The following is a 20,685-nucleotide window of genomic DNA, read 5'->3' as shown; positions in this document are numbered from 1 at the left end:
CGAGTGGAAGGTGCAAGGGAGGGATCGGGCACCTCACTTATCGCGGTGTTTCCTCCCTCCTCCCGAGGGAGCTCTCGCGAGAGAAGTCAGGGTAAGATGGCGGTGCCCTGTTTTTCGGTGTGAGGCAGGCGGCTGCGGCAGCGGGGACAGGGATCCTGGTGTCGTGGGCACCTGAGCTCTAGCTCCCCCCAGCGAGCGCGCGTCCCTTAGTGCCTAGGCGAGAGCCGGCTCTTCCTCCAGGAGATGCGTTTGTCCCAGGCTCGGGGGAGCGCTGAGAGTACATGCTGCGCTGGAGGCGCCTGGCCACCGCTCTAATAGCCTTGCGCCGCCGCAGCGCTACCTCTGTCGCGGGCGGTGAGCCTCCTGGATACCCTCTCTGCCCCTGGCGGCGATGACCGGGGAGAAGATCCGCTCACTGCGGAGAGATCACAAGCCCAGCAAAGAAGAGGGGGACCTGCTGGAGCCCGGGGATGAGGAAGCGGCGGCTACCCTCGGCGGCACCTTCACGGGAGGCAGGATTGGGACAGGCGGCAGGGGCAAGGGCAGCAAAGCCTGTCATAAGATCTTCAGTAACCATCACCACCGGCTGCAGCTGAAGACAGCTCCGGCCTCCTCCAATCCCCCTGGCGTCCCGGCCTTGCCGCTGCACAGTTCCTCCGTGACTACCACCACCCAGTCCCCGGCTCTTCTAGCGGGCACCAACCCCATTGCTGTCGTCGCAGATGGAGGCAGTTGCCCCGCACACTACCCGGTACACGAGTGCGTCTTCAAGGGGGATGTGAGGAGACTGTCGTCTCTCATCCGCACGCACAATATCGGACAGAAAGATAATCACGGTGAGGAGTGCTCGTCCCTCTCCACCTTTCCCTTCCCGAACCCAGGGTGTACCTCCCCAGGCCAAAGGAATTCTAGGCTTCTCTCCAACGATCTTTCTTTCCTCTCCTTTGCCCATCACCCGGGCCAAATGCCTGTAAATCATGACCGTTTCAGTAATAGCATGCCAGTGGTCAGGGGATTGGTTCTTGTGGGTGCAAAGGAATGTTTCCTCTTTGCCCACTTAAGAGTTTCCTTTCAGAAGCTGTTTTTTTTTTTTTTTTTAATCTTTGAGACAGGCCTTCAATGTATTGGTTTTTGACAAATTTTAAATAGTTTCTTATCCAACCTGTCCTTCTTCCTTTGTTTGTGGAACTGTTTCTTTTCTTTCTCTCCTCCTCTCCCACCTTGGGATTTCGAATTTTGAACGTGTAAATGGCCCACCTCCCTTCATCACTCAGGTACAGATCCAACTTGACTGCAACTGGTTGTTGTGATTTCTACCTGCCATCAGGTTCTGTGTTTCTGTTTCTCTGCTTTCATGAAACTTAGTTTGATACAAAGTGTCTACACTTTGCATTTAAGATAGAATGTAGAATGCCTTGGTTTCTGAAAGCCCCACAGTAGAAATTTGTTGGCATTTGATACCTAGAGCAAGTAAAAAGTGACTAGAACAGCCAAAATTTTTGGAGTAGAGTTTTGAGTGTTTTGTTTGTTTTATGTAATTGCTAACAATAATGTTTTATCTTGCCTGTGACTAAAAATAGTACTATGATTTTTCATAGTAACTTCATCATAGCCTATATGACAAAATAGAGTATCATTTATTATTCAAGGACTGTATTTCTATTTTCTACCTTAACTCACTAGCTGATTTTTTTTGGTTTCTTTTGTTTTAAAAACATTATATGATTGAGTTGATTTATAAGCAACAGTACATTTATTAATGAAAATGAAACACTGATATTTTCAACATTTAATAAGCCATTTTAAATTGGGTAGTTGACAAATATTGTTGCTAGGTCTGCTTTTAACTGAACATGACTGTTGTATACATTCAATTAGAACACACTCAACTCTGCTCAAAATAATGTAACACATTAATGAAATGCTTGCCTGAGGAATAAACTCCCTTAATTCCATTGGACTCCAGGCTTCTTATCTAAAATTAGGGCAAAAATTGAGATTAAAAAAAAGAATAAGATTTTTCTTAGTGGTTTTATAATTCTATAAAAACTGCACTTGTGGGGCACCTGGGTGGCTCAGTGGGTTAAGCCGCTGCCTTCGGCTCGGGTCATGATCTCGGGGTCCTGGGATTGAGTCCCGCGTGGGGCTCTTTCCTCAGCAGGGAGCCTGCTTCACTCTCTCTCTCTCTCTCTCTCTGCCTGCCTCTCCATCTACTTGTGATCTCTCTCTGTCAAATAAATTAAAAAAAAAAAAAAACTGCACTTGTATCTGAATTTACAATATTGTAATATTACTGTCATTTATCATAATTCAGATCCACAAAAAAGTACCTGAAAGCTGCACCCAGTTTTTCATTCCTATACTTATTTAATCATTTTACTGTTGTTACAACTAGCATAACAATTGTTTGTTGATGGTAATATATTCTAACACTTTGGGAAACATATTGTATTAGAAGGTGTGTTGTAGTTTCAGGTTATTCATCATTTATTAGGGAGTTTGAAGAGTTGGCCTTCGTAGTAGGTGTATATATGTGTGTGTGTGTGTGTGTGTGTGTGTGTGTATATTTTTTCCCCCCCCATGGGGCCTTGAAATATCTGAAAGTAGATGAAAGTTTCTTTTTCAGAATTAATTTCCTTTGAAAGAAGAGCTAGATGAATATGACTGACAAGTACGATAGGATAGTATTTTACAATTGTTCCTCCTGGTTAATCACAGAAGGTACTGAATTACAGGATTATTGAGCTTCCATATTCTGTAATTCAACGTTAAGTAGTTGGTCTGTTAAAATACCAATTCTGTTCATAGTCACTAGAATCCTAAATCTCTTAAACTCTTGTCCTTCATCCCCTCAACTTCACTTTTTATATTGCCTATATTATAATACCAAATGTTTGTATGGTACTTGTATTTTTGGTGTTTCTGATGATTGTAACCAGTGGTTCACATACTCTGGAAAGTGTAATTGTTTTTTCCCCTGAAATATATATTTTTATCTCTTGCTGTGAAGTCTCCTAGGGAGAGTAGCTTATATTTAATATGCTACTTTTTTAGTCCCTTTTCTTGGTAGCTGCATAATTTCCCCATTACATTACTTTTATTCCTGATATTTTTACTAACCTGGATACTTTACTTAGATTTTAAGGATATTTTTTCCTTCACATTACAGAAGATAAATGTCTTTAAAAGATAAATTTTAAGTCACCAAACAAATAAAAACTATATATTTTATTTGGATTGTTATAACGTGATAAGTGCATAGCAGATTCATATACTCATATAGGTACATAGCAAAACCATACAGTCATACTGCATCATACCACGAGGTTAGTTTTATATTCACCAGAGATTCCTTCTATAATGTGTTGATGATGATTATCATCATCATAAGCACAATTTACTGAGAATGTCAGCACTATGCCAAATATTATCTACATTATCACATTTAATTCTCACAATAGCCTTGCAAAGCAGATTGTTTTATCCTTATTTTAAAGGTGAGGAAAGTGAAACCTAGAGATGCAGGGAAACTTTGTTAAAGTTGCGTATTTGGTATAAATTGCAAAGCTGGGAATTGAACTAAAAGCTGGAACTTAAGTCCATGGTCAACCTCTGCAAATATGTCTATTAATTAGGACACACTGTCCTGCACAGAAGTAAATTCTAATAATGTGTAATGTGGTAATTTACAACAAAGTTCTTTAATATATATTTTCTCATTTAGTCTTTATAGTATCCTTTTTTTTTTTTTTTAAAGATTGAATTTATTTTTTTACAAGCAGGGGGAGCCGCAGAAAGAGAGAGGGTGGAGCAGGGAGCCTGATATGGGGCTCTATCCCAGGACACTGGAATCATGTCCTGAACCAAAGGCAGACTTTTAACAGACTGAACCACCCAGGAGCCCCGTTATAATAGCCTTATGGAAGGACGCCTGGGTGGCTCAGTCATTGGACATCTGCCTCGGCTCAGGTCATGATCCCAGGGTCCTGGGATCGAGCCCTGTGTCTGGCACTGTTCAGCAGGACCTGCTTCTCCCTCTCCCTGCTTGTGCTCTCTCTCTCTCTGTGTGTCAAATAAATAAAATCTTTAAAAAAAAAAATAGCCTTATGGAGAGTTTTTTCCATTGGACAACATTCAGAGTTTTTCTGTAGAGCCCAAATCTCTCACACTTCTTTGTTCTGTTTCTTTTTTATGTAACGGCACAAATCAATGGGCTCCCTCATCCACATGATAGCCCTTAGGTATCTGACAAAAGCTGTCACGTTCTTTTTTTTTTTTTTTTTTTTAAAGATTTTATTTATTTATTTGTCAGAGAGAGAGCACAAACAGGCAAAGTGGCAGGCAGAGGCAGAGTGAGAAGCCGGCTCCCCTCTGAGCCAGGAGCCCTATGCCAGACTTGATCCCAGGACTCTGGGATTAAGACCTGAGCTGAAGGCAGCAGCTTAATCGACTGAGCCACCCAGTCATCCCAGCTATCACATTTTTATCTTTCGGTTAAACATTCCTGACTTCTGTGTCCATTCCTATTAACAGCATGGTTTTTAAAGTCCTTACATGGCCCCTGAAATAGTGAATACTATATAATCATGTTAAATAAGTAAATGAAAATCCTATTCATTTTCTTTTTAATGAAACTCAGTTTATCAATTCTTCCCTTTGAGGATGGTGCTCAAGACTAACCTTACAAGTAAAGACAAAAAAGGAGACCCTATTGCTCTAAGCAATATATGTTTAGTAATGTGTACTACTAAAAAGCACACATTAAAACATACAGTGCAAGAGTATGTTAATTTTTTAATACTGCTTTTTCTCAAGTGATTAGCTATGTCTCCATTCTATCTCTTCTTGCAGGTTTTTTTTTAGCCTAAAACAGGTCTTTATGTTTATTAAATTTTATCGTTAGTTTTGATCCTTTATTCTATCTAGCTGGAAAGCTTATTGAACCTTAATTTGGTCACTGTTTAGCTCACTATTCATTAGCTCTTTGAGTTTCCAGTGATCTCTGATTTGATAAACTTTTTTTGGAGTGCGTATGTAATGTGTATTTACAAATTACTGACTTGAATAGGAGCAAGGATCCAGCTTTTTCTTTTGTGGTAAAATGTTGGTTGAGTATGAATTGCCTTTTCTGAGTCATCAGTTATTTTGAGGAATATTGTATTTGGATCCAAACATATCTTTGAAATATAAGTTAAATACAGTAATAGATGTAACATCATGAATATACTGTGTTCAGATATGCCAAGTGATTATGACTCATTGTATATTTAGTAAAAGCATTTTTGGGGTGGGGGAAAAGCTACATTACATTAAATGTACACACATTTGTTAAATTTTATATTTTTAGTATACTTGAGTTAATATATGTTTTTTCTTGAGTATAGAATTAAAGTTTAAGTCTAAGCCCTTTTTCACATTGTAAAAATTTTTCTGAATCACTTCTTGCCATTACTAGTTAAAGTATCATGATGATATGCTTTTTTAAAAAATAATTAATGGTAATGAGTTTTACTTCTTTAGCACCTTTAGAATTGAGAATGCTTATGGAGCATATAGAACACTTTCTTGATTTTTGACTGCACTTCCTTTTTGTTAAACTTAAAATTTTGTTTTTTTCCCTTGAGTTAAATATCCTTTGGACATTTGTCAGAAAGTTTTAGGTACCAGAGTGATGAAAGTCCTTGATATGTGAATTGCTTAAACCAGCCTTTCCTAGATGTGAGAAATTTGTGATGTGAGATGTATTCTGAGAGATTTGGCAGTTTCTACTGCCTTTAATGATATTGCCTGGGATGTGACAAGCCATCTTCTCCATATAGTTAATTTTCATTTTTACTGAGATGTAGCATAATCTTTGTGTAGCTATTTCATATAGTAATTAGAAATTTCAATTGTGAGTTTAATTTCAATTGAGGATATTGCTGCCAGTGTTGGTAACTCAAGGGAATGATAATGAAATGGTTAATATGTGTAGCCTCTCTGCCTGGTGGTGGTAGATTTCTTCACAGAGGGATTTTAAAACATCTTAATTTCAGAATGATTAAAAATGTATGTTTGAGAGTTGAGGCAATAGGATAATCTGTTATGTGCCTATGTGGTAGGTTTATTTTGGTTTATTCTATATACATCTTTAAATTTCCTTCTGATATTTTTCTTCTATGTGTTTGACCCTAAAATCTTTATGATGGGTGATTTAAGAAAATAATGTACCTTATGTCTGTTTGAGAAGTGACTATAAAGTTACACTTTGCATGGCCAAAAAAAATCTTGAATTAAGCCTTAGGTGAACAGTTTTAGCTAAGAAGGTTAAAATGATGGTACATCTTTAAAAGAACAGTAATAGTTTTGTATTTTTTCCCTCGTGTTATGTGGTCTTCTCTGGACTTTGTTTTTGAAAGGTAGACCTCAGTTTGTCTTAGAAAAAAAAGTGAAGTAGTTTTTGGGGTGTAAGATAATCCATTAAAGTGTCCTGCACCCTCACTTGGAATGAGGGTGGTTTGGCAGTGAAATCTGTCATTTCATTGATCTATCAGGGTTGATTCAGTTAATCTTTATGACAATGTGAATATGACCTTCCTCTCACCTCTTCTTCCATGTGCATCTCCTAGCATGTGCATGTCCTTGGGTTAAGTGGACATGTTTCTTGATGGCATCATATAAGTATTAGAATGTGACTTCACACTTAGAATTGTGATGTGAACACATCTGCAGAGCTACCTCTCAAGAAGGTGGGGGGAATCCTCTTTCCTGTACGGGGGAATCTCTCCTTTCCTTTACTGAGCTGTAAGAGGAGCAGAAATTCTGACCTTTCAAGTTTGGCAAAAAAAGGAAGCAGAAATGAGCAGTTATTGATCATGTTGTGTTCTTTGTAGCCTCAATAAGGCAGGAGAATTCTGGAGGACTCCTGGAATAACAGAATTCTAGGCAGTCTTTCCCTAGTTAATGTCATTCTTGAGTCATAGAAATCTAATGCAGAGTATAGTGTAATAGGATGCTTTGGGTTCTAGAAAATGAGCATAGTTCCTCAAAAATTGACTGGGAGCTAGGCAGACAAATATGTTCCTGTTCACGTACTATTTATTTCACTGGGGGATAGATGGAAGATCAGTTTTAGAGCAATACTGAAGCACGTAAAATGGCGTAGGAAAAAGAGAAAGGATCTTTTTCCTGTCTGAAAATTTTTGAATGGTGTTTGTTACCAGGATATATGAGTTTTAACTTTGTGGCTTAGTTGAACTTCATCTGTTTTTGAGCCTGTTACTTTTGTTGAAATCCCAGAGATTATCTGCAAAACTAGAAAGCTGTCTCTGTATTTGGAATTAGATCTAGCTTTGAGACTATGCTTCTCTACGAACTAGTTTTTTTTTTTTTTTTTAAAGATTTTATTTATTTACTTGACAGAGAGAGAAAGAGAGATAAATCACAAGTAGGCAGAGAGGCAGGCAGAGAGAGAGAGGAGGAAGCAGGCTCCCCGCCGAGCAGAGAGCCTGATGCGGAGCTCGATCTCAGGACCCTGAGATCCTGACCTGTGCGGAAGGCAGAGGCTTTAACCCACTGAGCCACCCAGGCGCCCCTACGAACTAGTTTTTATGAAATTATACTATTTACTTAAGCACTGAAGTAGGTAGATATAATAATATCTTCCTTGTGGGGCATTATAGTCTCAGTTGGGAGACTGCACTTAAAACTATTTTCAAAGGCTAATATAATAGTAATATCCATTGATACCAATAATTCACTCTCACTTGTGGTGTTAAGTGCTTTTCGGCAGAAGACATTTTTGTTCTGGAGGTTTAGATAGTACTTCAGGTAAAGTTTCATCTGGTACTTGAATTTATACTGTCTGTCAGAGTACTAAAGACTTAGGTTTATTTGACTCTCTTACAAGTCATCTTTAATCTGCTGGTATAACTTGGTTTAGTGTATTTGGATTCTTGGCTATAGATATTTATCAGGCATGTTAACACATGTATTCTCTTACTCAGCACTGTACTGAGTTCTATAAAACCACTTATGCTGTGTTGAATATCCTCTTAAGCGTATATATCCTTTGGTTGACTTTCATAAAGAATCATGTGGAGACCTGCATTGTTCTGGGATGGAATGCTTTTTGGAGAGTAAAAACAGATTTTAACACTACTCTAATGGTTCTTTATATATTTTTTTCTTTTCTTTGTTCATCCATTCCTTCATTTAACAGATACTTACATACTGACCTCCTAATATGTGACAGTGTTTTAGGTGCTGGGACTATAGCAGTGAACAAAGTGGCCAAAGTCCCTGCTTTCATGGAGCTTACATTCTAATGGGGGAAGATAAATAATAAGCTAATAAATATTTGATATGACTGATAATGATAAATATCTTGGAGTGAAATAAAGCAGGGTAAGGAGAGAGAGAGCGCTGGGTGTATAGAGGAGGGGAAGTGCTAAGTATTTCAGTGAGGTCAGGGTCAGGGAAGACATCAGGAATAGGAGAAGTTTAGTTACCTAAAGAAAATTAAGGAGCAGATACCTGGCAGAACAGAGTTTCAGACAGGGAATAACAAATGTAAATGTACCATGTTCAAGGGTCAGAGGGAAGGTCAAGTTTGGCTGGTTCAAGGGGAAGAGTGGTAGGAGATAGGAGATTTGAGAGGTAGCTGTGGGTATAAGCATGTGGAACTTTTGTAGACCATTTTTAAGGATTTTGGCTTTTACTCTGAGGAAAATAGAAAGTGAGGATTTTGAGCAGAGGAGTAATACGATCTGATTTTAGAAGACTCAATCTGGCGGCTATATGAAGCAGAAACTTGGATGGACAAATGTCAGTTTAACATGCTGTAAAAGTGGGGGTAGCTTTGAAAATAATGAGATGGTAGAGCTGGTTAGGAGTTTATGATGGATAGAATATGTGTATATGTGGGTTTTAATAGTATAATACTGTTTATGAGAGAAAATACAAAAATTCTCCCTTTTTACCACTTGCTTGGATGGGACTTGAAGGTGTCTGTAGAAGCTGGAGCTATGTTGGTTCTAGTACTTAGAATGTCCTGTTTTCTCCCTAGTTAAGGGGTAGGTGAAATCAAACCTATTTTTGTAATAATATAAAGTCATTGCTTGGCTTTTTCACTATGCTGACATTTTTGCTGATGGTACAAAAGCAGTGGTGAGTAATATTGTTGCAACCTGAGTACGAGTCTCCCAAACTACTAGTATTACTTGCTTATTTACTGCCACATACTTGAAAAAGCCAGTTTCACATAATGTCTTTGATGAAATTGTAGAAATGATTAATTTTATTAAGTCTTAATCTCAAGTACTTATCTTTTTTATATTCTTTGTGACATAATGTAGATTTTGCATGATCTTCTTTTGCCTACTAAAGGGAAACAAGGGAAAACATTTGTATAGTTGTTTGAGTTGTAAGCCACATTAGCAGCTTTTGTCATGGAACACCATTTTTACTTGAAAGAACAGCTTACAGGCAAACTATGGTTATTCCAATTTGGATACTTGGCAGGAATTTTCTGGAAAAAGAATGAAGAAGTCTGTCACTTCACAGAAAATAATTGGTAGTATTTATTGCCAATTAAAATTCAAGCTTTTAATCAAAAATTAACATTTGGGAAATTTGTCTTTGTCACACTGAGGTTGACAGCTTCTCTCACTAAGTTTGACAGCTTCCCAATATTTAAAGACTTCTCTGGTCAGATTGGTGATATTACCAAATGTGTGGTTTTTGTTTTTTTGTTTTTTTGGTGTAGTGAAATGGGTTGACATTTGGAAGATCGGTATAACTCAGTCAGCTTATATTTTTCAAATGATCAGTATGTGGTATTTCAAAATCATGCATCAGTAAAAGATCCATTTAAAGTACAAGAGAAACCAGTGCATTTCGGTGTAACTCAATAGGAAAAGTTTATTGATAGGGTTTTAGATTTCACATTGCTGCTAACCTTTAAGAAATCACCACTTACTGGGGCGCCTGGATTAAAGCCTCTGCCTTCTCCTTGGGTCATGATCCCAGGGTCCTGGGATCAAGCCCCGCATCGGGCTCTCTGCTCAGCGGGGAGCCTGCTTCCCCCTGGCCCCCCCCCCCACCACCACCAACCCCTCTGCCTGCCTCTCTGCCTACTTGTGATATGTCAAATAAATAAAATCTTAAAAAAAAAAAAATCACTACTTACTGAGTTCTGGTGTAGTAGCAAAGAATATCTATAATTATTTAAGAAGTCTATTAAAATACTCTTTCTTTTTTTTTTTTTTTAAAGATTTTATCTATTTATTTGACAGAGTTCATAAGTAGGCAGAGGCAGGCAGAGAGGGCCTGGGTGGGGGCGGGGGGGGGGGGAAGCAGGCTCCCCTCTGAGCAGAGAGCCAGATGAGGGGCTTGATCCCAGGACTCTGGAACCAGGACTCTGGAACCAGGACCTGAGCTGGGCAGAGGCTTTAACCCACTGAGCCACCCAGGCACCCCACTCTTCTTTTTTTCAACTGCATCTCTTCTATATCTAGATTTTCTTCATATACTTCAAACCAAAGCAAAATTTACGCAATTCAGTGCAGAAATAATTATAAAAATCTGGCTATTAAGTCAGACATTAAAGCAATTTATTTTAATTTTTTAAGAGTTTAAAATAGCATACTTTTGTCATTTATTTCTATTTTAGAAAACAATTATTTTTCATAAAAAATTTATATTGATATGTAATGGAGTGATTGTAAATGTAAAGTTAAAGTTTTATAACATCTAATTTAATTATTAATATAAATATCAATAGATTTGTCCATATAAATAATCCATATAAAAGTTGTTTAATAATTATTAAGAGTATAAAACAGGTCTTGAGACCAAAAAGTTTGAAAACTATTGGTCTGGTAAAAAGCATATAGATTTTAGAGTCATGACTCACACATTTCTAGATATATAGTTTTAGGAAATTACCTAACTAGTGTTAGCTTTAATTTTCTTACCTGTGAAGTAGGAATAATATTTGTCTCACAGGGTATTGGGCTAAGATAAGGTTTATAAGGTATATAGCATAGTGCTGGCCCCATATAATGGATGCCCTTTTAATGCCTAGCCTTTTGGTTGGCAATTTGCATACTTTAGCACTGCAGTGGTCTTAATGTTACTGGAATATTTTTTATTCATTTGACGCAACAGAATTGTTTATTTACCAAATTAGAACCAAGGCATCTGATTTCAGATTTAACAGCTACATTGTGGAGAGTTGGCAGAAGGTTATTTTAAGTTTTTAGTATCTTTTATGTAACAAGTTAGCTAAAGCAGCAGGTTGAGGTTTTAGAAAGCTGAGGTTTAACTGAGACATTTGAGCAGTTAGTTTCATGGTATACTTGGCTAGTGAAGTAACTCCAGTGTTGGCTAGAGGAGGAAGAGGATGAGGATGAAGAAAATGATGATTTGCATTTAAAATATTGAAATCAAAAGCATGATATTTGGTATCCTTAATTATATGTGTATTTCTGATTATGTATTTACCTGAAGTGAGAGGAATTGGATGATTGAATACAAAGTCATTTCTAGTTCATAAATCTTTTGAAAATATGATTAATTTTGATGTATTACAGTAATTTTAGTTTGTTACTTCAGTGGGTACTGATGATTTTACCCCCCCCCCCTTTTTTTTTCTTTCCAAATTTTAGTTTTTTAGAAGGGGGTAGGGGCAGAGGGAGAGGGAGAGAGAGAGAATCTAAAGCAGACTCCACACTGAGCACAGAGCCTGACTTGGGCCTCGATCTCACAACCCTGAGATAATGACCTGAGCTGAAATCAAGAGGCAGACCCTTAACTGACTGAACCACCCAGGCACCCCACCCTTTCATCTATATATTCCTTGGGGGTTTAAGAAAACAGTAATAATTTAGGTATATAAAGGCCTACTTTCTTTACCTAGGTACCCTATCTAGATTTTGGTGGATTCTCCTTAATTTGTGTAATTTTTTCAAAAGTTACTACATTCAAATGCTACAAAATTATAAAAAGACATAAACGATACATTATAAAAATAGTTTCCTTCCTGGTGCTCCTGGGTGGCTCATTGGTTAAGCTTCCAACTGTTGATCTCAGCTCAGATCTTACCTTAGGGTCCTGAGTTCTGGTCCCCCTTTAAAAAAAAGTTCACTCCCACTCATCTTTATCCACTCAGTTATCCTTCTTGACAGCAGCTGATGTTATCAGTTCCTTGTTTTCTTCTTGTCACCATTGTCACCATTTAGAACATGGTCTTTTTCCCTTTTCTCCTGGAAGATAGAGAAATGAAGAAGGATAACTATTACTACCTTTTCTAGTATTAAGGAAAAAAATAGGTATTCACAAATTTATATGTTTGGTTTTAAATGACTTTTTTTTAAAAAAGATTTTATTTATTTATTTGACAGAGAGAGATCACAAGTAGACAGAGAGGCTGGAAGAGAGAGAGGAAGGGAAGCAGGCTCCCCGCTGAGCAGAGAGCCCAATGCGGGACTCGATCCCAGGACCCTGAGATCATGACCTGAGCCGAAGACAGCGGCTTAACCCACTGAGCCACCCAGCGCCCTTAAATGACTTTTTTTAAAATGTCAAATTTATATCTCAATCTACACTTCTCCCTGGAGTTCCCAGATTTTATAATCATCTCCACTTGGGAATCTCAGATATTTCAAAATTTGCTTGTTTAAAATGTTATTATTTTCTACCTTATCCTCTCCCATCTGGCCACCTAGTCATTTATTAAATCATATCATTAATTATCTGTTTGCTCAAGCCTCAGTTATTGGGATCATTTGTCTTACCTCCTTCTCCTAACCATACATATCTAACTAACAGGTTATTTTGAACACCGTACTTTCTGTCTCCACTGATTGGTCTCCACCGCTGCTTTGAGACCAGTTTTTATTATCTTTTCCCTGTAATACTGCACCAACTCATATCTAATTTCTCTGTGTGCTCCTCCATTCCATTCTGTATATGGTGATAAGGGTGATCTTGAAAGGTAATTTGTATAATGTCATGTCCCTGTTTAGATGCCTTCTCCACTTAAAAGTAAGTTCATATTTCTTTATTTTTTAAATATTTTATTTATTTGACAGAGAGAGAGTATGTACAAGCAGGGAGGCCTGTAGGCAGAGGGAGAAGCAGACTTCCTGCTGAGCAAGAATTCCCAGGACCCTGGGACCATGACCTGAGCCAAAGACAGACACTTAACTGAGCCACCCAGGTGTCCCTAAGTTCATATTTCTTACCATAATTATGGAGCCCTGCATGATCTGACCCTTGCCTGATTCTCTGATATAATCTTCTACAAATCTCTTTTTTTCTATGTTCTGGCCATACTTGTTTTCTTTCAGTTCCTTGAATCTGTCATGTTATTTCTGTTCTCTGACTGTGATGCCTTTCTTCTCATTCTTTGATTTCTTAGTTCCTATTCCTCTTTGAGAGCTCATTTTAAAAATTACCTCATAGAGGGATTTTCCTGCCTGAAAAATTAGGTTATGTCTTTCATTGTTATTTTTGGTCTTAGCTTTTTGTTATTTTTCTGAATACCTATCAGTCCATTTTGTTGCATTTTGTTTTTTTCTCTTTTGTGACTATAAGCTCCGTGAGAACAAGAATTATTTCTAGCTTCTTAATGGTTAAATCTTTCATATCTAGCACTATGCCTAGAACATAGAATGCTCAGTAAGTATTTATTAAGTGAGAGTGAGTGGGTTTTACCTCCAGGTAAAATTTTGGAAAGATAAGGAACCTTTGAACTTCTCTTTCAATTTTATATTAAAACACAATAATAACTCTAGAATCAAGTAAACTAGATTATGAGAGAAGATTTTAATAAAAGTAATATGTGGTTATATATAGAAATTATATTGACTGACAGGTGTTCTCTCCTGGAAGCAATGCAGTATGACATGAAACCCTTACTGATTACAGCATGGGTCTACGAACATAATAAAAGAGCAAGATAGTTACAGAGTTATTGAATCACTATGTTATGCACCTGAAACTAATGTAACATTGTGTGTCAATTATACTTCAATTAAAAAAAATATTTTTAAAAAGGGCAAGATAGTAAGTATAGGCTAAGCTTGCATGTTGTACCATCTGTTGCATGAAAGCAGCCATCAGCCATGGATAAACAATCAGCAAGTGGTTACATTTTGTTATACCTTATGTATGTCACGTCCCTGAATTGGAGGATGAGAATGTGCCTAATATGAGAAACAGATGGGTGCCTGGGTAGTTCAGTGGTTGGGTGTCAGACTCTTGGTTTCAGCTTGGGTCATGATCTCAGGGTGATGGGTTCGAGCCTCACATCAGGCTCTGTACTGGGCATGGAGCCTGCTTGGGATTCTCTCTCTCTCTCTGCCCCTCCCCATCCCTTTCACCCTCTCTCTCTCTCTCTAAAAGATATATGGGAAACAGGTGACAGGAGCAAGTTTGTGCCCTACAGCAAGCCTACCCCTTCCTTTTGCCTTCGTTTATTGCTGTCCTTAGGATTATAGCAGTAGGAAAAAAAAATACGCTATTTCTAGTACTTTATTGAATAGAAAAATTCATACCAAACAAGCAAGTGGGCAAGAAAGCCTTTTTAGTCCACAGCTAGACTAACCTGGGTGATGATTTTTTAAAATTTAAAAAAATTTTTTTAATAATCTCTATACCCAGTATGGGGCTTGAACTCACAACCCTGAGATCAAGAGTCATGTGCTCTTCTGACTGAGAGACCCAGATGTCGCTACCTGGGTGATGATTATTAAGGCGAAATAAGATGTCTAGTACAAAGGCTTTTGTAAGGAAGAAATCATTAGGAATGTGAATAAATAGTTGCTGCAATTCTAGCAACTTTACTTATCCCCCACTTATCTTCCATTTATTTATTTTAAATAGCTTTATTGTGATATAATTCACATACCATACATTTGATCCATTTAAACTATACAGTTAAATGACTTTTGGTGTATTCAAAGTTGTGTAACCATCACCACAATTTAAACAGAAATCTTGTACCCTTTACCTTTCACTTCCAACCCCTCCCACCATTTCCCTCAGCCCTAGATAGCCACTAATCTACTTTCTCTATAGATCTGATTATTCTAGACATTTCATGTAAGTGAGATAAAACAATATGTGGTCTTTATGACTGGCTTCTTTCATTTAGCACATTGTTTTCAAGGTTCATCCCTGTTGTAACATATATCAAAATTTCATTCCTTTCTATTGCCAAATAATATTCCATTGCATAGATGTACCACATTTTATTTATATATTCACCAATTAATGGACATTTGAGTTGTTTCTACTTTTTGGTATTATGAATAATGCTGCTATGAACATTTGTATGTAAGTTTTTGTGTGGACATTTTTTTTTTTTGGGGAGGGTATATACCTTCTGTTGGATTGTGTGGCAACTCTGTGTTTACCATTTTGAGGAACTGCCACACTCTTTTCCAAAGTGGCTACAGTATTTTACTTTATATGAGGTTATTTCTCTTCTCTTCTTTGCCAACAGTTGTGTTCTTTTTTATTATAGCTATCCTAGTGAATATGAAGTGATATCTCATTGTGGTTTTGACTTGTATTTCCTAATGGCTAATGATTTTGAGCATCTTTTCATGTACTTATTGGCCATTTGTTTTATCTTTTTTAGAGAAGAAGCTATTCAGATCCTTTCCTATTTTAAAATTGGGATTTTTAATATTATTTTGTTGTGAGAGCTCTTTATATATTCTGGATATTATCACACATATAATTTGCAAAATATTTTCCCCTCTGAGTTGTCTTTTCACTTTCCTTATGCCATTCTTTGCAGCACATTTTAATTTTGATGAAGGTCAGTTTATTTTTGCTTTCGTGCTTTTGTGCTGTGTTTTTGGTGTATCTGAGAAATTCTTACCTAATCTGAGGTCACAAAGATTTCCTCATCCCCCACCCCCCCCAAGAGTTTTAGAGTTTTAGCTCAGACATTTAGGTCCATGGTTTATATTGACTTAATTTTTGTGTGTAAAATGATTGATCCGTTAATATATAGATCTGTCTTTACACAAGACAGATCTGTCTTTATAAAGAACTGTCTCTATACTGTGTTGATTACTGTGGTTTTGTACTAAGTTTTGAAATTGGGTTGTGTAAATCTTCCCACTCTGATGTTCTTTTTCAATTTAGAGTGTCTGGGTACTTTGAATTTTTATATGAATTTTAGGCTCAACTTGTTATTGTCTTCAAAAAAGCCAGGTGGGATTTTTTGAAGGAGATCATTTTGAAGTTATAGATCATTATGTCATCTTACCAATGTTGAATCCACGAACTCAGATGTCTTTCCATTTATTCAGGTATTATTTAATTTCTTTCAATGCTGTTTTGTAGTTTAGGAGTATGTCTTGCACCATTTTCCTTCTCTTTGATTCCCATGCAGCAGCTATCTCTCAACTATTTGATTCTCTTTGTTTTATCTAGGGTATTAGAATAGAGTCTCAGAGGAAAATGCTTAAATATCAGCTTGTTCTTTTAGCTTCAAAGTTTAGAAGGGGTTTCTGCTGTTCATGTTTTGAACAAATTGAGAGGAAAGTGGGGGCAGTCTGATTGTCCTTTCCCATACTAGATTTGAATAAATCTTCATTTCAGGATGGATGAGCAGAAAAAAGTCATTTGATGGTCTTTGAAAAATGTTCATTATAAAAGATGTGTCATTATAAATATCCTGAAGATACTGTTAAATAAAGTCTTGACAGTATAGAAAATTGAATGAAAAATGTAAAAAATCAATTTGAAAACAAAGACTAGAAGAAAAGGAGAAAAATTTAAAGAATGAGGGATAAACAGTAGGTTCATGTTATGAGTAGTATGTATTTCCAGAGAATAAAATAGAATAAATAAATCAGAAGCAGTACTCAAAGCTGTAAGTAGGGAAGAAAACATTTTTGATCTAAAATTGGTTCAGACTCCAAAGTCAGAGCTCATACTGTGTTCCAGGGAAAGTCAATGAAAAGAGATTCTTCATATTTTGGCGATATTTTGAAACTTAATGTAGAATTCTATACATATACAAGTAAAGAGCATAGATTGCTGTTGAACAAATGAATATTAATTTGCCTCAGACCTCTCCAGTATTAGAACATACTTGCTATTAATATCTTCCAACTGTAGAACTCTTTCTGGGCAGGTATTCATTTGTGGAAACAACAGTATTCTAGAAAATAGAGTAACCACCATGCTGTCATTCCTGAAAAGTATTATTCAAAGAAGTATCCCAGCTCATAAGAGATGAATTTACATGATTAATACAATAAAAGAAAAGTTGTATCAGAAAAGGGTTGATAATGAACATTGAAACCAGTTAAATATACCATACATGAAGTCTAATAATCATAGCAAATATGATTACAATCTTGAGAGTTAATTTCCAAAAAAAATCTTTTGCTTCAAAATTTAAAAGACATGCACATATTCTATAAAGGGTAAGAAAAAGGTTTATAACTACTAATTAAACTAATGAAACAAAAATGGAGATGAGAAATAAAAGTGTGGACTTTCTCATTTTTTGTTAAAGGGAATTGGGGTGCCTGGGTGGTTCAGTTGGTTAAGCATCTGACTCATGATTTCAGCTCAAGCCATGATCTCAGGGTCATTAGATCGAGCCCCACTTTGGGTTCCATGCTCAGAGCAGAGTCTGCTGGAGATTTTCTCTCTCTTGCTCTCCCTCTGCCCCTGCTCATGTGCTCTTTCTCTCTCTCTCAAATAAAATCTTTTTCTCTTTTTTTTAAAGATTTCATTCACTCATTTTACAGACAGAGATCACAAGTAGGCAGAGAAGCAGGCAGAGAGAGAGGAGGAAGCAGGCTCCCTGCTGAGCAGAGAGCCCGATGTGGGGCTCTATCCCAGGACCCTGGGATCAGGACCTGAGCTGAACGCAGAGGCTTTAACCCACTGAGCCACCCAGGCACCCCCTCAAATAAAATATTAAAAAAAAAAAAAAAAGGAAATCAAATGTGTGATTTATTTCTTTACTTTGTTAGATAAATATAAGTTTAAAAACATTTTTTGAAAAAGGTATTAATTTTGCTACAAATAGAATTTAAAATATATGTTTATATTCTGTGTTACTGCAGAAGATAAATTACATTTTAAAATTCTAAATAAATAAGAATAGAAAAAAAAAACAAAAGCACTTATAAAATAGGAGTCTCCCAAAGTCTGTTTATGACAAATAAGACCTTCTCTTTCTGTATCACATTAGTAATGTTCTTGCCATTGTAAGTGAAACTCATTGCAAACTAGCTTATGCCCAAAGGTATTTATTGATTCATATAACTGGAAATGGTAGCGTAGGAGCTAGTATTGGACATGTATGTATCTACACTTCCTGCAGGTCAGGACTTTTTTTTGGTTGTTGCTTTGTTTTTTAAATAATCTCTTAGCTTTGCTGTTAGGTAGAGCTTCCTCCTTTTCTCTTGCAACTGGGCTTTATTTATTTCAGCTTTTCAACCTCTATACTTCACATTTTGTGCTGGAGAATTCTTTGTGGGAGGAAACTGTCCTGTGCATTATAAGGTATTTAGCAGTATCCTTGGCCTCTACTCTCTAGATGGCATTAGCACCCCCACTCCTCAGTATTTATAACCAAAAATTTGCTAGACATTGCTAGCTGTTCTCTTGGTGTAAAATTGTCCTTGATTGAGAACCACTAAACTATGTTGTAGAGAATATTTGGTCCCATACTCATCTTAAAGCACTGTAGTTCTAGCGGTAAAAGACAGTCTTCCCTATGAGTTCTAATAAAAGAAAAAAGGAAAGAAAGAAAAGAAAAAACTTTTGGAAAAGAACCTTGACCCAGGTGGTTGTTGTGCCATTTCCTGAAACATTTTCTAGTTGGATATCAAACTGGTTAGGTTTGAGTCATGTGTTCTCCCTGGTTCATGTACTTAGTGTATAAGGTTTGTCATTGAGGGGAAGGAGTAGGGAAGAAATTTCCAAAAATAGTAACTATGACATCTGTTAGAAGAAAAGGACTTCTAGGAGACACATCTAAAGGAGACGGGAAAAAATGGAAAATTTATTGTTGAGTTAATGATAAAAAAATATGAATGGCAAGATTAATTACTGACAAAATTGAACTTCAGGTAAAAATGATTTAAAAGCACTGAGAAAGTAATTGTGATAGAAGTTATAATCATTAGTGCCAATAAAATTATCTCATCTTTATGCATTAACAGTACCAAAGAATGGAAGGCGCAGAATTACAGATACGGAGAAAAGTTAGTAAGTAAAATAGAAGTAGAATTTCTGCCTATTGTAATAATAGACTAGATGATTAGGACTAGTCTTTCTTTGAAGCAATTAAGAATAAAATATTCAACTTAAGGGTATTGGAAATCTAATGAGATAGAAGAGAATTACTGGGTCAAGATCTGGCAGAAGATGGAAATCCAAAGATTTGAGCCTTACATTTTAGGTTATTTTGCCTCAGTAGCTTTTGCAAAGCCAAAAGAAGTAGTTAAGAGGCTGAGCAGCACTTTTTATAGCCTCTCTGGGCTAAGAGGACAAAAGATAGAGGTCAGGGCCTACCAAGTGTGGGATAAAACTAAACACTGCTGTTTGGGCTGGTAACTTGAAGGGCTACACCTTAGGAATACGAATGAACAAAAGGTAAATCAGTTCTGATGGAGGCTGGAGTACAGCTTTGAGTCATTTGTGAGGGCCAGAAAAAAATGTCAGTCCGTGGGTTAATGAAGTGTAGTACCCCCAGCCACATGCCAAAAGCAAGTGGAAGTATCTGGAGGATTTGTTGCTTAGGCTTCCAAGTTTTTATATAGAGAGCTCATTAAATGCTATATCCAGTATTTAATTAAAGATGACCAGCCCTTTAAGGAAACTGAACAACATGAGTGAGAACTGGTGTGGAGGGTACCCATCAGAGCTTCATTTTTTTGTAATTATTATTAGAGGCTTTAAATAACAGTATTTTTTATATTCTTGGGAGATAAGAGACAAATTTGAATATTTTAGTAGAGAACTGGAAATTATAAAAATTGAAATCATGTATTTGAAAATGAACTAAATAGAAATTCTCAAATGAAAAATACAAGCTGAAATTCAAAAGCTAAATAAATAGGCTTACTAACAGGTTTAGATCCTGAAGAAGACAGAATTCATGATCTTGGAAATAGGTTAGAAAAACATATCTATAATGAAAATGGAAAGGGAAAGAAAAAAAATAGAAAAGGTGACAAGTTCTACTGTAATTGAACCCCCAGAGAGAAGAGAGGAAATGGAACTAAGGCAGTATTTGGAGAGATACTTGCTGAGAGTTTTACAGAACTGTTGAAAGACACTGACTTGGAGATTCAAGAAGTCTGACCCAAGCAGAATTAAAAAAAGGACTCCACATTGAAGTGAAATGGCTGATGATTTAAATGAAATAAAACAAGATAAAGATAGCCAGGAATGTCAACATTACTTTCAGAGGAGGGGTAGAATGTTCTATGGCTAGCTTTTCATCAAAAAAGGAGACCGTAAGACCACATATAGTGCAGGGGAAAAATAACAGCCAATCAATAATTACATACTCGGTACAGTGTTCTTCAAGATAGAAGTTGAACACACATTTACAAATAAGAACCTGAGGGAGATCACTTATCAAACCTCCACAAAGGGTAATCTTGAAGGATATGTTTTGTTTTGGATAGATGAAAAATGATTGTGATGGAA

At 36.8% G+C, this 20,685-nt stretch overlaps 1 protein-coding gene across 1 annotated transcript in view; it reads left to right on the top strand.

The window, feature by feature from the left end:
* Positions 1 to 201: 201 nt before the first annotated feature.
* LOC111143603 (ankyrin repeat domain 13C) overlaps positions 202 to 20,685 on the top strand; it is a 96,075-nt gene continuing 75,591 nt past the window's right edge. The window contains exon 1 of the mRNA XM_022497437.1: positions 202 to 836. Coding sequence (XP_022353145.1) covers positions 392 to 836 — 445 coding nt within the window. The 5' untranslated portion in view covers positions 202 to 391. The remainder of the gene's footprint in view (positions 837 to 20,685) is intronic.

This window comes from Enhydra lutris, unplaced genomic scaffold (assembly GCF_002288905.1).
Source record: "Enhydra lutris kenyoni isolate GAN:26980312 unplaced genomic scaffold, ASM228890v2 scaffoldscaffold9, whole genome shotgun sequence".
Lineage (NCBI taxonomy): Eukaryota > Metazoa > Chordata > Mammalia > Carnivora > Mustelidae > Enhydra > Enhydra lutris.
This window is presented reverse-complemented; position numbering and strand designations above follow the sequence as displayed.